This window comes from Parasteatoda tepidariorum, chromosome 2, assembly GCF_982258835.1.
Source record: "Parasteatoda tepidariorum strain Cologne lab strain chromosome 2, Ptep-v5.0, whole genome shotgun sequence".
Lineage (NCBI taxonomy): Eukaryota > Metazoa > Arthropoda > Arachnida > Araneae > Theridiidae > Parasteatoda > Parasteatoda tepidariorum.
In genome coordinates this window covers 41,487,546-41,508,025 of record NC_141756.1, presented here as the reverse complement: position 1 = coordinate 41,508,025, position 20,480 = coordinate 41,487,546, and the positions used below count along the sequence as shown (strand labels likewise).

At 27.6% G+C, this 20,480-nt stretch overlaps 2 protein-coding genes across 3 annotated transcripts; both read right to left on the bottom strand.

Moving 5' to 3' along the window:
• Positions 1-1,880: 1,880 nt before the first annotated feature.
• LOC107450564 (uncharacterized) lies at positions 1,881-8,745 on the bottom strand. 2 transcript variants are annotated; one of them, XM_016066393.4, is made up of 5 exons: positions 8,515-8,637; positions 7,993-8,200; positions 6,843-6,982; positions 5,178-5,279; positions 1,881-2,377 (listed from the first exon to the last, which is right to left on the bottom strand). In XM_016066393.4, the coding sequence occupies exons 1-5, from the start codon at positions 8,603-8,605 to the stop codon at positions 2,358-2,360; spliced, it is 561 nt and encodes a 186-aa protein (XP_015921879.1). In that variant the 5' UTR covers positions 8,606-8,637; the 3' UTR covers positions 1,881-2,357. The 2 variants fall into 2 exon arrangements, with proteins under 2 accessions (XP_015921879.1, XP_087013371.1); XM_087157245.1 differs by having other exon boundaries at positions 2,210-2,377; positions 8,620-8,745.
• A 2,942-nt stretch (positions 8,746-11,687) lies between these two features.
• On the bottom strand, positions 11,688-20,445 carry LOC107436191 (testis-expressed protein 264 homolog). Its single transcript, XM_016047795.4, has 3 exons — positions 20,067-20,445; positions 16,861-17,073; positions 11,688-15,006 (listed from the first exon to the last, which is right to left on the bottom strand). Exons 1-3 carry the CDS (start codon positions 20,355-20,357, stop codon positions 14,728-14,730), a joined length of 783 nt encoding a protein of 260 aa, XP_015903281.1. The 5' UTR covers positions 20,358-20,445; the 3' UTR covers positions 11,688-14,727.
• Positions 20,446-20,480: the final 35 nt, after the last annotated feature.

Here is a 20,480-nt window from a genome sequence, read left to right as displayed (position 1 = left end):
ATAAAAGAAAGTTTCTAAAGCAGATATGGAAAAATTCACAAAACTTGCAAAATTTTTAATTTTCATTTTTTTTAAATATTTCAAACAAACAAAAAACTAAAATTTTGGGGGACTCTTTTTTTTTTTCCCCTGCAGAAACTAGGTATGAAGGAAGCCAATTTAACTTGACTCCATTTAAGGAAGATATGTAATTTATATTAACTCAAGCTGTTTTAATTATAATAGTTGCTCAGGAAAAAGATTGAAAGTTGGTGCAAAATTTAAATCAACTCATTCATGTTTTTATTACTTTGTCGATCTACTATTCTACCTTTACAGTAAAACTATTTAATACTTAGTAAAATGGTATTTTGTATAATTATGACTTAGTTTGGATACTTTACACTTTGCTGAAATTTACTATGCATTTCATAAAATACCAGAAGATAAAATAAATGCGCAAACATACAGATTTTAAACGCATAAAAAAATATATTTACAAATATATATGTATATTAAAATAAATTAATTAATGCATCTGAGATTTTTGAAACTATGCATGCAGTAAACTAATGACAATAGAGACATCCACATACTATATTAATAACAGCATCTTTTTTCATTTTAGATACACTTTCGATTTTTCTGACTTCATCCACTGTTAAGCTTACTTGAAATTTTGATGATAAATACAGATTATTTTGCAAAATTAAGGATATTCAGAAATAATGATAATATAATACATATAAAAGATGATCATAAAGTATCAGGTAAAAAAAAATAATGGTTAAAATAAAGTTCTATTTGGTAAATTATGAGGAAGTGTGTCAAAAAATGATCTTTTTCTATTATTGCTACAGTTCTGAAAAAGAACACAAGAAAAAGTGGCACAAATTTTTTTAAAAATTAAGATTGTTTTTCCTCAAGCATCACCTTTAAAATTTTGAGAAAATACAAAATTGGAGTGATTAACAAAATTCTTTAGAATGCCATTGTTCACATTGCAAGGTTGAAAAATTATTGGAAAAAGTTTACTAGTGATTTTTTTAATAATAAATATAATAACATGCTGTTAATCATTGTTTCTAAATTTTATTCAGTAACTCAATTATAAAATCATCAGAGTATACTAAGTATAGTTTTTTTTCATTTAACATAAAATTATCAAGATTAAAATTATAATTATGGACAAAATCAAGATGAAAAATTTAAAGGCAACAAAATTTTTTAAAGACAATGCACATCTATAGAACTTTTTTTAATTTAAAAAATTTCAGTATAGTTATGTTCTTTAGAAACATTGGGAAAAAATGATTTTCAACCCGACCTAAAGTAAAACCATGGAAAAAAGCAGTGAAATAGTGAAATAAAGAAAATTTAATGAAGTTCTGTACATAAATAAGGTTAAAATAGTAGCTAAAAGCACAAATAATGTCATTATTTTTGTTTTTCTGCATTAACACCATTTTTAATTCTGGTATACCAGAGTCTTGTATAAAATATGCTCTTGATACTAGGTATAATTTTCTAGCAATAATGTGTTGTTTCATGGCCACCATTGGCAAATAACATAAATTCGCAAATATATTTCAAAATATTTTGTACAATAATATCTTATTTGCAAAAACTGTGCAGATAATGACAGGATTTACTTTGTAATAAGATAAGCATAATATATCACACAATAATAATTATACATAATGATTCACTTAAAATATATAGTATATTATAAATATCAGCATTACATAATATTTTCATCTCTTAACATGAAATATTTTCTTTAATGTGATTTGGCACGAGCAATGTGAGGGCAAAATAAGATAAATAAAATTATTATAACACATATATATCTCTAAAAAAAATACTGAACCTACTAATTTATTACTTTTTGTTAAGTGCACAGAACATAAACATGCCTGAAACCAAACGTGAAAGCTGTTAGTATTTTAATGGAAAATTCAAAAGTTTCAAATATCTAAAACTATAACTGCTATAGTAGCATTATCCTAACTCAATTAAAGGTTTTAAAAAGTAAATAAAAACAAAATTTAGGGTTTTTTAAACAAAAGAATTTTTTTAAATTCAATATTCAATTGTTTTAATCGCTCAACTGATTAATTATTTGGATCATCTAGATAACAAGCAAATGACAAATGATTGTGAAAAAGTAATACACATAAATGATTGTTAAAAATATTAAGTACACAATAAAGTTCAAAAAAGATTTGAACAGTTGGTACAATATAAATATCATAAAATATCACAGTAACAAAAATTTTTATGAAGATATTAGAAATAAAATAGCCTCAAGCTCTCTCTCATAAGTTGATACTGTTCTGAACTAATCATTCAAGCATGATCCTTTTCTCTTGAAAAGATTATAATGGATTGTTGTCAGCTACAAATATTGGAAGAATTATTTTTAATCAAATATTTTCATGCAAAATTTGATAATAAAACTGACAAAAAAAGTATATTTTGGTTAACTTTAATTTAATATTAAAAAAAAAGAATTGTTTTAATCATATTAAATAACAAATTTTGAGCAATATTAGTCCATCAATATATATTTGACAATATTGACAATTGATTGAATGATGGAGAACCATATAAAATGGCATTTGAATAATATTTGACTGATGATTTATATTTGTTCAACAATATGTATTATTGATTGAATGATGCTTAAACTTATAAAATAACAAAATTTGAACAATATTTTATAAAATTTTAATCCAAAAATTAAGAATAATTTAATTAGCCTTTAAAGAATTGGTTTTTTGGTACTCCTTAAAAAAGTAACCTCACATAATAAAAGATTATATAAATATACTGAACTAAACTCAGTGGTGTGATAGCCCATAGAGGGTCAAGGCCTACTGTGCTCATCTCAATTTTCTTGACCTTGGGCTCTGGGGTGCAGGAGCAGATGTTCCCGTTAGGTGGTCAGCCGAAAGCGAAACCCCCAGTGTTTAGTTCCCAAGCATGCTTGGTACTCATTTATCGACCCACTGAAGGGATGAAAGGCTGAGTAAACCTTGCCCGGCCCGAGGATTGAACCCAGGACCTGTGGAACAGGAGAACAAAGCGCTACTCTCAGCCACAGGGCGTCGTATAAATATACACATATATATAAAGTAAAACTTCGATTTAACATCACTCATCAGACTAGACAAAAAAGAATTCCCATGAAAACTAACATTTAAATGCATACAAATGCAACTATATTTTATGAATACTCAAATACAATCTGAAACTTAAATGGAATTTATTTAACAAAGAAAAAAACTTATGTTATTTTAATCAAAAGCCAACATTTTGGTTTCTTTACACTCTCTCTCTTTTTTGTCTAAAAGTATGCAATGAATTTTAAACTTTTCCAAGGCATCCATTTCTCTCTCTTGATCTACACGTATTTGGAGGAAAATTTTCAATCCCCACAGTTTAACTGCCGCTTCATTAAATGATGGGGGTGAAATTAAAGATTCACAGTCTTTTTCATCTCTACTGGATTTCATAATTTCAGCTATTCAAATTGCCTCTGATTCATAAGTCATCAGATCATTATCACATCACGAATATTCTATAAAGTAGGCATTGGCCTTTGTTCTGAAATGTGGTCAGTATTTTCACAGGTCGGAATGATACATAATTCAAACATAGAATTTTAGAGGAAATATTTTTTTTAAGCTAGAAGTTTCTAAACAGGACATAACAAGAGTAGTTTCCAAAGGAAGAAAATTAAAAATTTCAAATCAATTTTATGAAAAGTGATTGTCTTGAAGAAAGTAAGAACAGTTAGTGTGAAATAAGAGTAAACTGAGTGGCTCCACTAACAATTTTGCAGAATAATTGTCAAAAGTTTCTTGCTCAATTAAAAAAAAAAAAAAAAAAAATTGGATTTTTCAGGCATTTTAGGAAAATTTCAAAGTTATTCCACACAATATTTTATTTATACGCTTTAATCTTTCATCATAAAAATACCTTTTTTCTCCCCCTTTTATATGTTGAATGTTAAATTTTGTGAGAAACAAAATATAACTAAATGAAAATATCACATGAAATAACTTGACTAATACTGATAACTCAATAACTAATTACTGATAATGAACACTGAATTTCCTGACAATTCTGAAAATGGCAATTTCCCATATATATTACAATTTTCAAAATTTTTGCCAAACAAGAAATGCAATTTACATCAAATTTTAGAGTCAGAATTTATTTTCCTGATAATTCTAGGTCTTCCCTGCACTCCCTCAGTTGTGAAAGTTCTGTTAGTCTTTACAGTATAAAATAAAAATAACATATTAACACTAACACTTATTAATTTAAGATAAGTTTGTAATGTTTTCACAAACTCTCTATCGTCATGTGTGAGCAGTGGTAATTTAATTGTTTCTTTCCTATCACTATGTTTTACAAACATAAGGTCAGAAGCACAGACACAGATACAACAAGAAATATAAAAATCTATTTGATGGTTTTCATAGCAATATCTTGAGTCAATCACTGCAACTACCACTCATAATTTATTATTTTTATTAATATGTGAAGTTATATCTTTGTGACTTTAACTAGTGATTCATGACAAGACATTGAAGGAACTTTACATCATTTCTCTTTATTGTTTATTTAAATAAGATTTAAAGCAAACTGAATTAAAGTCATTTCAACACACTTATTTATTTATTTATTTGAAATTTTAACATACATTTTCTAAGATAATTTTTTAATCTGATGCTTTTTTTAAAATAATAATTCCCAAGAAGTTAATAAAAATTGCAAACTCCAAGTTATATTCATAACAAAAGAGTTTTATATAACCTTTAATAATTTAAATCAACCATTTAATTTATTAAAAATTCCACTAGGATCTTGTAAAATTTATGCTCAAAATAAACAATAAATTTAAAAATTAACAATTTATAGAAATTATAAATAGTCCCATATTCATTAAACCTTAAAGAATTTAAATAAGGTGTTTTTGTGATCTGTAGCTAAGATAATTAAAACTGTTCTGACTTCCATGCAAAAATAAATTTAAGATTTTCAATTCAAATTTTAATTAAAAATTTTCATTAATGTAAAAGTTATTGCATTGTATCAACTTTCATTAATAAAAAAATAAAAAGAAAAAAAATAGAAAATTATCTTTTAATCAGTACTTACAGTACAGTAATAGTAATAAAACTTACCGTCAAGATTTCCATTACTTATTATAACAGGAGTGAACTTGCTCCCTTTGCCAGTTAACTCTACAGGCATAGTATCCATATTCACACTATCTCCTTTACTTTCTAAAAATTAAAAAACGTTTGAGTGTACAGTGTGCAAAATAAAAAATGAAACACTTTAATAATTTTTGATCTAATGATCTGATTTTCTCATGCTAACATAAAATTCTAATAGTTCTAATTTTTATTTTGCATACTGCAGATAAAATTTTACATATAAGCATATCTCTTGAACAAAAAGTAGCCACTGCAAAACTTTTTCATTAGTCCTTAATAGCTTAGATATAAATAAAAATATTAAAGATGAAAAAAGTAACAGAAAAAAAATCAGTTCCCAGCTGTTTTCAGAAACAATGAGTTTCTGATCTAATTCAGCCTTACTTACAGTATTGGGTTGAAACTGTTTTACAAATTTATCTTATGGCAAAGGAACAGAATATGCTATGAAATGAAATTTCTTATTAAGTTGTGCTAATAAATTGGAGGGGGGGGGGATTTTACATTGCAAATTAGAGCAAACAATAAACAAAAATTAATAGTTTTAAAATTTGAATCACAACCATTACATTAATGAATCTGATGAAGTTCTCGATTTGAAGTCGTTGATGGCGAATCTTCAACTCGTGACCAAAACTATTTGCTCACCACATTGTTGAAAAAATCCACTTCTTATCACCAGTTATCATTTGTTTAAAAAAAAGGCCATTTTCTTGACTTTTTATGAGCATATTGCCCATGTTTATTCATGTCACGAAATGAACTTCCTTAAGTGCATGAGGAACCTAAATTTCGAGCTTGCTTACCCAGTTTCTTAACATGGACCTGAACACTATTTTGACTGACCTTCAACATGTCAGCAATTTCTCATGTCATGTAAAGTGGGTTTGACTGGTTGAATGTTTTTATTCTGATATCATCAATCCCGGTAGGACTTGCTGATAGAATGGAATCTTTCAAATCAAACTCCCCAGTTTGGAATTTCTTGAACCAGCATTGGGATTGACGTTCTTGTACAGTATCATCACCATAAACTTTCTGCAATTTTTAAAATGCTTGACTAACATTTTTCCTTTTATGGAAGTAAAATATGGCAAAAACGAAAATTATAATCTTTCCTGTTCAAAGTGCAGTCAAATTTCCAAATCTCAATGAAATAAATCAATTTTTTCTTTAGAATAAATCTTAAACTCTTTGCTATCAATGACGTCAAAACTATGATTGTGAATGCTTCAAATATTTCAGAAACTGTGCAACTGCTATTCATATTTATATTAAAAAAAAAAAAAAAAAATGCAATGACTTTTTACTCAACCTAATAAAATATGCAAAAATTTAATCTGAAGTGTGCCTAATTTTAATTATTGAATAACCATGGAAGTCAAATTACCTTTGAAGCTATTTCATACAAATAAATAAAGATTGTTTAAGTTTTTATTTAATATATCTTTACATAGATTAAAAAAAAGACAAAAGTAAAGTAATATTAAAGATATTAAATATACTAATCACACATTAAAACATAGTTATGCATCCTTTTATTTAAATTGGGAATTTAAAGTTACTTTATTAAATTATTAATGTAACTTTAATTATTGATAATTTAAATTATTAGAAAAATGAAAATACCATAAGTTGCAATTTCAGGTGAATATTCAACTCTACAAGCTGTATAAAGAGGACATCTAGACCAGAAGCAACAAACAGCAATAACAACAGTGAAAAATATGCAACCTGTTATAACAGTTATGGCTACAATTGCAGCAATCCTAAAAAACAAAAACAAAATTATAAATAAAAGAGAATTTTTAAGAGATATTACCTGAGCTCATGCAATTTAGTTTATTTATTAAACTTCAACTTCACAACTTCAGAATTTTTTAAAAATTTTCATGCACACCAGATGAGACTTTTTAAAAAATTGAAAGATTGTGTTGATTTCACCGGTTAGTGAAAGATTTATATTTCCAGACTGGTTATAAAAGTTTTAATGTCGAAGCCAGGGGCACAGCAAACCAATATTTTAAATAATTTTATTATTTTTAATGAGGGGTAAATTCTTAATTTACCAAATGAAATTACTTTTTTGTTCAAACAATCATAATAAGTTCCTTTACTACGAGAATTGGGGAGATTTCCGTATTATGATCTGTGGCAGAATAACCGCCAAGTCTCGGCAACGACCCTGCAAGAAACTGAAGAAAAAAAAGTATCACAGAAAGGGATCAACTTGAAAGGTATAACTCGTAGCCAACCCAGGGCAAAAATCTACATGCTGTTTTTTTTTTTTTTAAATTTGCAAGTTTAAAATTTATTTGGCACCTTGACGATTGTAGTTGACTCGGCAGATCACAATACCATAATATTCCCCTAGAAATTACTTTTAACATTACTGTATAATTTTTTCAATTCCCAAATGAAATTAAAATTTAAACCTGCTAAATGATGGATAGTCTTTGTCTGCAGTGAAAAGTAATTTGATAATTTGAGATGAAGGGCAGTTTATTTATTTGCTGAAGGTATCTGGTTTAATTGTTTAATGGTTTTGCTTAAACTGTAGTATTTTTTAGAGCTTACTTAAATCACAGAAAAATTTTGCGTTACATAAACAACACATTCGGTAAACTAGTCAAAATTTTTAAATATCAGATAAAAATCAGATCAACAACGAGTGGGGCCCAGATTGAAGAAGATAATTTTGTAATGAAGTTATAAAAAGAAATATAAAAAAGACAATTTGCGTTATATAATCATTCATTTTCATTATAAAAGTTATCACCTTGAGTCGATTTCATAAAAGTATCTTTTTTCAGGTGGACAACAACCATTCATTCCAGCTTTACTGCAGCATTCAGTATTCACTTTAGGATCTCTAACACCAGGACAAGTATAATTCCCAATGTTTATGGGCACACCCTCTGGTATAGGATGCCCATCAGTAGCTGCATCATTCATAACATAGTTAAAATTAGGACATATAGAGGCAGCTGTAAAGTAGGAAAAATACAATGTGAATTTTTTTATTTTTGAAACAATAATTAAAACAAGTGATTTTAATCTTTGATAATGTAATTATTTAAAGTTTTTTTATAGTATTTAAAGATTTATATTGCGAATATTACAATAACCTTACACAATGTAACATAATAAAACACAATGACAACTCTACATAATCTTTCATAAATTTTCCACAAATATTATACCTACAAAGTTAAATGTTATTTAGTTTTATATATTAAAGTAAAACTACTAGGGATATAAAACAGGAAAATAAAAGCAAGTGCTTAGTCTTTAAATGTACCTGAAATTCCAAAAATATAATAAAAGAAAATTATTAAATATCTATGTCGATTAAACGATATATTCATTTTGTTTACAATTTGAACTGCCATCTTGATTTACTTACTTCACTTATTAATCAAATATGCTTCCAGCTACCTATTTCTGTGCCTTTGAAAGCGTATTTTAATTAGCTGATGGATATTATTTCATTTGAATGCCGAAATCTTTATGAATAAAAATTTTTTACTATTTTATTTATCTTCTGTTTTCCCCTAAAACATTTTTAGAAAATTAACTGGTCGTTAGACACAGTTTCTAGCAGATCATCCAGTATCACTGGCTGTGGTAAATGAGCGGATAGTTGTAGTTCATTTTCGTCGCACTAGAGCTGCACAATGGATGATCCGAAAATGGGATGGTCCGAAGACATGCCATCACAATTTTGATCCTCTGCAGAGGGGATGGCACCCCCGCTTCGGTAGCCCGATGACCTGCACGTGAAGTCGAGCACTTTAAGGTAGAACAGTTTATCAAGGACCAATACCGCGCACCCTCGGTCCCTATGCAGACTGATCCAATTGGTCACCCACCCGCACACTGACCACAACCGGTGATGCTCGACTTCGGTGATCTGCTGGGAACCATGTCTTATCGAACAGTCCACTGCGGGACAAATGAGTGGATAGAGAACCACTTTGATCAGTCTACGGAAGGACTGAGAGTGCGCGGTATTCGCAATCGCAACGCTTGAATACTTCATCTAGGGAGAAGGTCGGTTCCATATCTAGGCCCTCTCCTCAATTGTATACGGAATATACTATAATATTTTCCATTTTCATAATATTTTTCGTATTTAATTGTCACAAATATTTTTTAAAATTTCCAAGACGATTTCTTTTAGAACTATGTTTAATATAGTTTTCAGTTCCATATAACTTCCTAAACTAAAATCTTTTAATCTACTTCTTACAAATGAAGAGAGAAATTTAAGTAATTACTTCTCCTATGACTTTCTACACGCTAATGGTGAAAGAATGCGAAGTGTTGCCATAGATAGGATTCTGCCATATGCCACCTACAGCCCATTTCGATCGCCAATTGGTTCTTATTAAATTTAATTGTTTCACCTAGTGCACAAGAGTTTATGCGTAGTTCATCCAGCTATCAAAACATCGAGAACTACGCGTAAGCTCCTGCACTAGATAAAAGAGTTTAACAAGAGCCAATACCGTGCACTCTCAGTTCCTTCATAGACTGATATTCCATCCGCTCATTTACAGCAGGCAGTGATACTTGACTAGAAATTGCGTCTTACGGTCAGTTTATTTTGTAACAAATATTCAAATGTAAAAACTGTCTTCGCATCTTCCTCATGGATGCTTGCCAGACCATAGCATTTTAAAGTGCCAGGTAAGCAAATTACTACTTCTCTCCCAAGAAAAATTATAAACGAAAGAAATAAAAATCAGTGGCATCCTTAAAATTGAAGTGTCCTGATTTTTTTCTTTTAAAGTTGGTATAAAATTGTTTTAATTTTATAAACATTTCTTTATAAAATAAAAAACAAGGAAACATTATAGTAAAATAGTTTACTTACTACTAAGACTTCTTTGAATATTAAATGTTTAAAAATTAAATTTAGTTTATAAACATTAAAATATTTAACTCTTTATTATATACTCTACGAAATAAGCGGAGCAAAAGTTAACCTTTTTCTGAATTTCAGCAAGATTACTACTTTTTTTCCCCATTCAATAGTCAGTAAATATGTATAGATAAATTAACTAAAAAATACAGCAAAAAGGCAATACTAGCCATAGAAGCTTTACTCTGACATGTCAAATAAAAATTAAAGCAGATATCTTGTCAAACATTTAGAAGAGAAAAACCGTTAATACTTGAACAAGTTTTTAAGTGGAACAATGCAGGAAGGCAACAAAATTGTAGTCATGCAACCTTAAAAATTAACACAAATAAATCCGTTTTGATCAAATGAACAAGAATGAGCATTCTTTTGAATGCTATCCTTTATGGCACAGCAAGTTAATAAAACATAGCTTAATTACCGGGTATAATTTTTCTTAAAATAAACAACTTTTTCTCCCTTCTTAAGAAACACTCGAGAAAACTCTTTAAGCATAGATCAAATCCGGCACATAGTTTTTTTTATAATGAAGTTCAAAAGTTTAATATTGTAAAGTAATTTTTAAGTTGTATTATGTAATTTTTCAACCATGTAGTTTTTGAACTAAAACTTTTTTAAAAAAATTCTTTGATCTGAAAGATATTTTTACAGAAAAAGTTTTTTTAAAAAATAAATTTCATAATTCAAAAAAAAAAAAAGACATATCATTTTTTTTTTAATAAAAACTGTTCTGAAATAAATAAAAAGTTTAACTTGTTCTAAAAATACATGGTTAACAACTTAACCTGTGCTTTATACCAAAATCAGAAGTTTAAAAGAAATAGGATATTTTCTGACAAGCAACAATGTAAAGTAGCACATTTAGATTAATATAGAAGGAACTTTCAAAAATTTAATTTTCTTTTTCATCAAAAATTACTAGTCCAACAATTTTGAAAGAGCACTTTGGCTCTGTGTTTTTGAAAAGGACTGTTTAGGAAAGTTGTATAATTCTTTTTTAGCAAATGAGATAAAAAAAACTCAGAAGCTTTGGCATATATTTTATTTCCACCTAAAATACAGTTAATTTAAGAAAAAAAAAAGTTGTAATAAATAAGGGATTTAGAAATTTATATAAATTTTATGTTCATTACGAAAAAAAAAAAAAAACATTATGAGAAACAGACAGTTGAAATATATATTCATTACCTTTGTAATAGTTCCTTTTTATGTGCACATAAAATAGTAATATTGTTATTATTTAACAGAACAAACTATTTGTTTAAAAAAAAAATAGATATTTGTTTGTTATTGATTATTTTACATATTTTTCATTTTGAAAAATTAATTCACAAAAACATGTGTTCAATGTCTAAATTCACAATAGTTCTAAACCCATTCTCAAAATTACGTTTTCTAAATTTCATATTTACTAACCGAATTAATTAAAGAACAGAAACATTTATTTTAGATTAAAATTTAGAAGTGCTAAGGATCAACAAAATTCTTGTATTTTATTTCAAAGAATAATTGAATAGCAAAGATTTAAAATAAAACAATAAACAAAACCAGTTTTTAAATTATGTTTATATTTGTATATTACAGGAACTTATTCAAAAAAGTGTCATTTCCAGTTCTCAAAAACATTTATCACATTAAAAATTAAGCTAAAATATACATACACATTACAAAAATATCAACAATAAATTTGAGCATAACATGCATATCTTTACAAGCATAAGGTTAAAAACAGTATGAAAATTAACTATGGTTAAATAAACAAATGTATAAATTTTTTAAAGAAAATTATAAATTATGTTATTTTCAAAATATATGAACAAACATGCCATATTAATTTAAAATCAGATTGAAACAAACAGGCAAGAACAATACATGAATAAAACACCAATTATTTAAATAAAAACTACTGAAATGAACAGCTTCATAATATCAAATTAGTTACATACAAATCTCACACATAACGCTAACAAGATTTAATTATTTAAGGCAAAAATAGTTTGGCATTATCATAACTTAAATGATTTTATTAAAACAAAATTCCAGTCTTAAACGACTAATTTGATTTAATAATTTTTTTATAAACAATCAACAATAGTATTTTCTTTTCTTTTACGTAATATCATCAAAATCAGAAAAAAACCTGAATATTAAATAAATGGAAGACTAATAAATTAGCATTGAATAAAGTAGTGGTGAGATCATAACAATTCAATGCTTTGCAAAAGTACTAGAAATAACATTAATTAAAAAAATTTTTTATTTATTACATTAAAAAAAGATAAATGTACGTGTTAATAAATTAATATGCCTGTCACTCTTATTTAAAATTAAGGAACACAAATTGAAAAGTGATATAAAATGACTAGTTAGCAAGGAATAAAGTCGGTAATGTTTTTTTTTCTTATACAGTAATTTGCGTTCACATACATATATATTACTATTACGTGATATAGAAATTGCAAATAATCACGTAAAATATATAGTGTCTTACACAATATAAGTTAATAACATCATTGACATAGAAACCTAACAATTAGTAGTGTTTTCATTTGGATATTGTTGCAACATGCAGTACGGCTATAAAATTTGAAGTCACATGAAACAGAGTCAACAATTTGGGGGTTATTATTAATTTATACTTGAATAGTTTAAAGCCAGACATTTTTCTATGAAAATTAATAATTTATTATTTACTGAAATGATAACCTTTAACCCACTGATTGTTCTGCACGTAAAAAGTCGTATTTTTAACCTGCAGTCTTCACCGCCGCATAGCATTTTACTAAACCGCCATTGGGTTAAAGAATGCATCTTTGATTTTGATTTGTAAACCACAGAAGTATTTATTTTATAGCATTTACCAAATAAGTCATTTCATGCTATTAGCCCTAAAAAAACTTTTTCTTAGCTTAAATTTTGAGACCCTATGCAACATACAATTTTTTCCCTTATTAAAACTTATTAGCAGAGGATATGAAATAACTTCTCTTCTACTTATGATTAATAGCCTTGAGAAATGCTTTTTAACTTCCACTAGAGAGGTAGGATTGTTATGAATTATTCAAGCTGAGAGTTACATATTAACAAGCCTTTATCAAAGTTCTTATTTCAAAAAATGTACATAAAAAATGTTGGCAAGTAGGTAATTAAAATCAGTCTTACATCAATACACATTACGGTATCAATAAAATCTTTGGAAGACATGAAATCAAACAACATAGAAAACAAATAAATATTTAAAATATAATTATCATACACTTACTCAACTATGGTTCAAAAATATTTCATTTTTACATTGTTTGTTACAATGTTTAAATCGTTTCATGGTACTTATACATATTTTTTTTTCTGTTGTGAATATTAAGTACAGAAATATCAGATTTTTAATGCAAATATGTATTAAAATCTTATTTATAAACTTTTAATTTTAAGTATAGTTATATTATGAAGACAGTGTAAAATTAGAAAACACATTTTAACAAATGTTTTATGTATAATTATAATATAGGACAATCAAGAAAAATTAAAATAAAATACAAAGATGATAAAATCTACTTTGAAAAGTATTTATTCTAAACATAAAAAAATGCTTGAAAACAAGATCTAAAAACTAGTATTGAAAACTAATTAATTTACATTAATTTTATAAGAACACTGATCACAGGTCTAAAAATGCAGTGAACACTAGGCCATATTTTTTAAAAGTATGTCACTGAGAACTAAAATGCTCTCTTAAAGGTTTGAAAGGCATACTTGATGAATATAAATAAACATAACTATTATAACAATAACAACCAAGTAGTTTCAGTTCATTCAGTAATTAAATCATTCATTAGAAACATTTAATTTTAGGTATTAGAATTTTTGTACCAGCTGCAATTTCGAGTAAAACATACCTAATTTTCCAACAGTAATTAGAAAAAATTCTAATTCTAATGTGTGGATTTAAACAAGTAAAAATTTAAAATTCACTGATCATTTTAAAATACAAATATATTATAATTTAAAATTCTTTTTTTATCTTATCCCTGTCTTTTTGATCATATTAACAATATTTTAAAATGAAAGAAATTAAAAATGCCTGTTAAACTTTAACATAGCAATAAAGAATGCATTTTATTTCTTTCAAATATCATTAACAGTAAATCAATGAATTTGTATTTATTTCAGTAACGTTAAGATATGAATGAAATATTTGTTAGTTAAATACCAGTAATATTTGCTAGGATTTTATGCTTTGGCACATTAATATTTTTTGAAAAATTCTTTTTCTCTCAGACATTAAAATGTAAGAATGTCTTAAACAATAATTTCAATTTTAAATTAACTAAAAAAATTATTAAAATAGCAAAAATCAGTGCAAAATGAGAGCAACATAATAAACAGTCAAACATTCTAATTTCCAAAAATTATAAAATACCAAAGTGAATCCTAACCGCAAGAGCTAATCTAATTTTTTTTTTAAATATACAGAAGAGGAAATGTTTTACTAGTATAGCTATACTACAAGAAAAATAAAAGAGATGATGATGATTGAAAAGAAGTGAAGAAAAATTACATTATGCAAAATGAGAACAAAGATTGTTCTTACAAAGCCCTTTTGCGCTTATCACATGAAGAAGAATGAAGCATTGGATCACAATAACAGTGGTCTTTTAATGATTTCTGATAGCATTGCTTCCTACATTTTAGTGTGCTAGAGGGATGATCACGCTCTAATTCCTCCTCTCCTTCAGAAGAACTGTCTTCATATTCTGGAATAGCTTCATCAGCATAAAAGTCAAACTGCTTGGATAGAGGAGCAATAAAGAAAACCTGGTTCTTTGTATAAAGTTCCATAATAGGATGTGCACACAATCTGTAATTCTGAAAAGTAAATATTAATAATAATAAAAAATGAATGACTTGCACTTCAACAGGAAAGATTGAAAAATAAGTTAAAGTTCGAAGAGAAATAAACAAAATTTAATTCTTTCTATTAAAAGACTAAATGTAAATTTTTTTTTCTTGTTTTCTACAATATTCTAACAGAATTTTAAAACTGCTTGTCAAAAGCTTTTAATTAATGTAGTTCCCTTTATTCAATTTAATATTTTACTCAATTTGATTTATGAATTTTCATTGCTTTAGCAAGAGCATATTATTTAAATTATTAAATTAGCATATTATTTAAATTTCCTTGTAATATCTTAATCTTAATAGTGTTTGCTTTTCTAAAGGTCACTTTCTTTCGAGGCATAAAGAATTTTTCAACGATTTTCATTAATGCAATTGTCAATATCTGAAAAAAAGCTACATTTTTCTTTCTGTTCTGTTGCAGTATATTTCATTAAAATTTTACGCCTTAGTCTTCCTGCAGAAACAAAAAGGAATGTCATTAATTTTTTTCACTTTTTTTCTTATTTGCTAATTGGAAAATATATTTTATGCACTTTTTTAAATTAACCAAGCTGTCAAAAAACCCAGGGCTCGAAGAAAGTTAGAAATTTTACCCGCCCCCGAGGACGGCTTGTCTAACAATGTACCCGTCCTCCTTTGAAACTAACTCGTAGCTTATAATTAAATAAAATTATCATTTTCTCTTATTTATTACAACCATTTATATAAATTGCACAATGAATTAGTAGTTACTAGGATTACAAATACTAGGTTACTAATAGTAAAACCTAGTATTTCTTTTATGAAATAATTTAAATGACAAAGGTCAAGTTATCTGGAATGTCAATTTATCCGAGGGTACTTCGTTTTTTAAATGAAACAAATATGACGTTTGCCAGTTCCACAATCAAGCTAATGATTTACAGAGGTTTCTGCACAGAAATCTGAAAGGGGTTTTCCATTTAGGTGGATGTTCATAATTGCGTTTAACGCTTTTTGTTTAAGACCAGTATGTAATGTGTTTTTTTGTAAGCTCATAGCTGAAAAGCCTCTTTCAATCACTGCAGTACTCCCAGACAGAGAAAACATCAATTCCACCAAGAGCAGTATGTTGCTGTATTTCTAGATTAGAGGGTCATTTTAGAAGTGAGGCGCTAGACTCTTGTAAGATAACAAAAATTGAAAATGTATGACGAATATTAACGGGAAAATGGCCGCCCGTGCGGACTCGAGATATTTATTGTCCACAGGGAATTTTTGACCGCCGAGGACGGGCGGATGGGTGGTTTTTCGAGCCCTGAAAAATCCTTTTTTTGCCTTCTCCCTTGTGTTATTGCAATGAAGACTTCACATTTGGCTTGTTTAGGGCAATTTAGAGGTCAATTCCTATTTGTTACACTTCTCTAAAATAATTATTAAAAAGTAAATTTTTTACATTTTGAATGTTTTATTACTCTCTTGAAAAAAAGTCATGGTTTCATAGGTCAACCACAGTGCCATTAGGAAATCACTACTGTAACACTAAAATATATTTAATTTCTCAGACTATCAAGGCTAATAAATTTTTAGGTTAGAATCGAGCATTTAAAGTTAATTTTACAACTCATATAAGTAAGAGAGGACACATCAACATAATTTACTAACTCATGAGCATTTCACATTTGAGAAAGATTGTGCAGAAATTTCTCCTTCATACCCAAATTTCTGATTGAATAATAAGGCTGAAAACTGGTTTTTCAGCAAGGAAAAATCACATATGAAAGGACTATATCAGGTGTGACAAAATATTAGTTGGTTAAACAAATACAGAAAGAAAAATTAATTTTTTTCATAAATAAATACCTTTAAATACTGTTTTAATCTAGGATAAACTCGATACACTGCCACTGCTAATGAATACTGGTTTCTGTAAGGAAATGATGAAACAACCGCATAATCAATAGCTGGTAAGACAGCAACTCTATAACCAGCTTGTATCAATTTACTGCAAAGATCATCCTCTGTGGAATCTGATACTACAACACCAATGGATGAACCTACCTGACTCCTTGTTTGCTATGGGAGAAAATTAAAATTATATTCATCTAACAGAATAATAAATGCTATGTATTATTTATTCAATCAAAATTTGATGATATTTATGTGTAAATTAAATTTTTAATAAAATAATGTATAACAATGCACCCCGTGGTAGAATCGCGGCGACATTGTAGCAGAAATTTTCAATTTTTTTTTCTCTAAATTTATATTTAAAAGATGCCTTTTTCGCACTTGGGAGGGGAAAGAAATGTTCATGATTTTTCTATTCTTATTTGAGAAAAATAAAGAATAATGGAATAAAAATTTTCTTTTCTGCAGAAATGTTGGTAGGATTTTTTCCTCCGTAATTATATTTAAAAGGCTCCTCTTTCGCGTATCAGAGGGAAAAGAAATGTTCACGATTTTCCTATTCTGATTTGGGAATTATGAAAAATAAAGAATAATGAAGTAAAAAAAATTTTGGTTTGCATTTTTACCGAAATTTTCATAAGATTTTTGTTCCCTCCAGAACTATTATATAACAACGTATATTATATAACAAACATTTCACTTCTCAATTTACAAAAGATTCCTTTTACACACGTTGGAGAGAAAAGAAATGTCTTAGTAACATGTATATTTGTCATTATTATAAGTATCTTGCAGTAAGATATTAGCGCTAGAGAGGTTTGTCGCAGAAAGTTCAAAAAAATTCTGTCACTGGGACAATGCAGTTGAAGACAAAGGAAATAAAAAGTGATAGCCCCACATTTTTGTAGTTTAAAGATAAGCAGGAATCAGTATTGTGTTAGAAACGTACACTACGGGAGCAAAATTAGAGGTCTTGTTGGATATAACTATTTAGAGTAGCAAAGTGAATTTCTTTATAAGATTTGGGTTGAACTTCTAAGATCATTAAAATAGTTTAGGAGTTTCAGCTTCTATTTAGCTTCAGCTTCTTAATATAATTTTTTGAAAATAAATTTCTTTTTATTGCATTTTTGAAGTTTCGTTTGAAGAGCAGGTTTAATTTCTCATATCATTTTATTTAGACGATCATAAATTTATAAGACAAATTCAAAACATAACAGAAGCTGATAGAATGATCCTATTCTGATATAATGTTCAATTATGTAGGCAAAAAGTTTCAATAGCCTCTTTTATTATCAATATCTTACAAGTGCCAATTTTATTTAGCTCTATATGTTTAACTACCCATAACAGTTTTTTCACTACAGCGCGAGAATCTCGCATATTTTTTTCTTTTCTCACATTAAAAAATGATTACTGCGAGAAATTTGCACATTCTATAAATCAATTTCAAAATTTTTGAATTTCGCGCATTTTAGAAAACGCTTCGAATTACGCCATTTAGAATAAAATCCGTTTCACTTTTCTTCCTGGATCTTTCATTATTTTCAACATTTGCCCTGTTATCTAGCTTCCTTATTTATCAGTATTGTTCAGAACCGTTTCGAACAACAGAACACAACCCCTCCGAACCACGGAACTCCTTTCGGAACACATTTCTCTGCAACCACATGTTCACCGTAGGTAAGGTTTTTTCATGTAAGACGTTCAAATTTTTTATGCACTAATGTAAGATGGTAATAGCAATATCTTCTATGATGATGCAGTAAAAATATTCAATGCTTTAAAAAATAGAAGACGTTAAAAATTTATTATATTAAAAGAAATGACTTTTTTTCTAAGACTATTTGTGTTTTTTTTAGTTTTTAGAAATCTCACTTAACTTTCTAAAATCTCACCCTGTTTTTGGGAAAGGGTGAGAAATTCTCACCCATTTTTTATCTATGATGAAAACTCTGCTATAAATAGTCAAACTTCCAGCTTCATAGATAGAGTTTTATTATTTACGGGAATAATATTTCAGACACAAATAATGCAAGATAGAGCACAACAACTCTGGTCAAATGTACTGATTCTAAGAAGTCTCTTTATGGTATCAGTAACAATTTTGCTCATTTCATGTTCCAAATTCATTACAATATGCAGTAAAATATTCCAACAGTTTTGAAAACTTACTTACTGAAATCTAACAAAAAATCTATTTTAATACAGAAAGATTAAATTATTGAACTGATAAATTTCAAACATACAGCTATGACAAATTTTTTAGATACTAATGTAAGGCAATGCATTCCATATCTTGTCAAATTCAAAAAAGCAGGAAAATTTCTGCATCATGATCTGAGTCAAAAATAATCGGTAAGTTTTGGCCACTTCTGGGCAGAGGCCCGCAAAAAACTGAAAAAATATACCACAGAAGGGGATCAATATGAAGGATATAGCTCCTAGCTACACAGGACAATCCTTTGCATGTTATTGTTTTTAAAATGTGCACATATAAAAACTATTTGGTGCCTTGTCATTGAATTTGACAACAGATTACGATAAGGAAATATCCCCCCAAAACTGATTAAAAATGTATTTAATAGAAATTTATATTTTCTTAATAGTCACACTTGTAATACTAGTAGTATTTATAGCCATATAAGAAACATTTCTTATTTTTGTCAGGTTTAAGAAAATTAGTTAACATTTAGTGTGAAGACATTTATAATGAAAATCTTTTAAAATGATTTTGAAAAGATGATACAATTAAGTTAAGTTACAATATTCTTGTAAAAAAATTTAATTGTTTTAAATAAAAAGTGTGCTTGCTTTTAATTAAGCTGATTTAATTATTATTCACTTAATCAATGGCCTTTAATTTGAAATATTTTCAAATGAAACATTATTAAATCAGATTGATGTTAAGTTGTGATAAAATAAAAATGAAGAATTTATAGCACTTTGGGGACACAAAATTTGCACTAATTTATTTTAACTACACTGTAAACTAAGGTAATTCCAATTAAATAATAAATAATTTTGTGGTAGACTAAAAAATTTAATTCAGTCAATATCGTGAATCTGATTATAGAAAATCATTGTGTGTACAGTAGACAGCATAAAGAACAGATGGTGTTCCTTTCATTTTTCTTGGGTAGAAATAATTCACTTACAAAAAAGTCTTCATGATAGATAGAAAAAGAATCCGAATCTGGTGCTATAGTTTGAATTTCTGAAAGCAATTCGCGAGATTTTGCGTAATTTTGAGTAAATTTATACAGTACTATCAAATCATTTGCGTAAGGCGGTCTAGTAACTTTTACTGCAACTTGATGAAATATACCATGATAATATAACACAAATATAATTATAAAAAAGAAGCAAGCAAAGCCTATTAAAATGCTATTGTAGTATGCTATAAAGTTTTCATAGGTCAGATAATCTTTAATCTCATCACTCAGCATCGCGCTACTAACATAAAATCATATATAAACAAGAGACAGAACGAAAAACGGACGAAAACAAAAAACTTATTTTGGTAAAAGACCGACGTTGCCATTAGTATTTATAAGTTTTGAAATAAAGCA

Coding starts and splice junctions, on each gene's coding strand:
- LOC107450564 (XM_016066393.4), bottom strand. CDS start 8,605: ATGGCAGTTCAAATTGTAAACAAAATGAATATATCGTTTAATCGACAT. Junction 8,201..8,514: donor TTATATTTTTGGAATTTCAG/GTACATTTAAAG, acceptor CCTACTTTACAG/CTGCCTCTATATGTCCTAAT. Junction 2,378..5,177: donor AAGTAATGGAAATCTTGACG/GTAAGTTTTATT, acceptor CAATATTTGTAG/CTGACAACAATCCATTATAA.
- LOC107436191 (XM_016047795.4), bottom strand. CDS start 20,357: ATGCTGAGTGATGAGATTAAAGATTATCTGACCTATGAAAACTTTATA. Junction 17,074..20,066: donor TCTATCATGAAGACTTTTTT/GTAAGTGAATTA, acceptor TTTCTCCCATAG/CAAACAAGGAGTCAGGTAGG. Junction 15,007..16,860: donor GATTAAAACAGTATTTAAAG/GTATTTATTTAT, acceptor TTTACTTTTCAG/AATTACAGATTGTGTGCACA.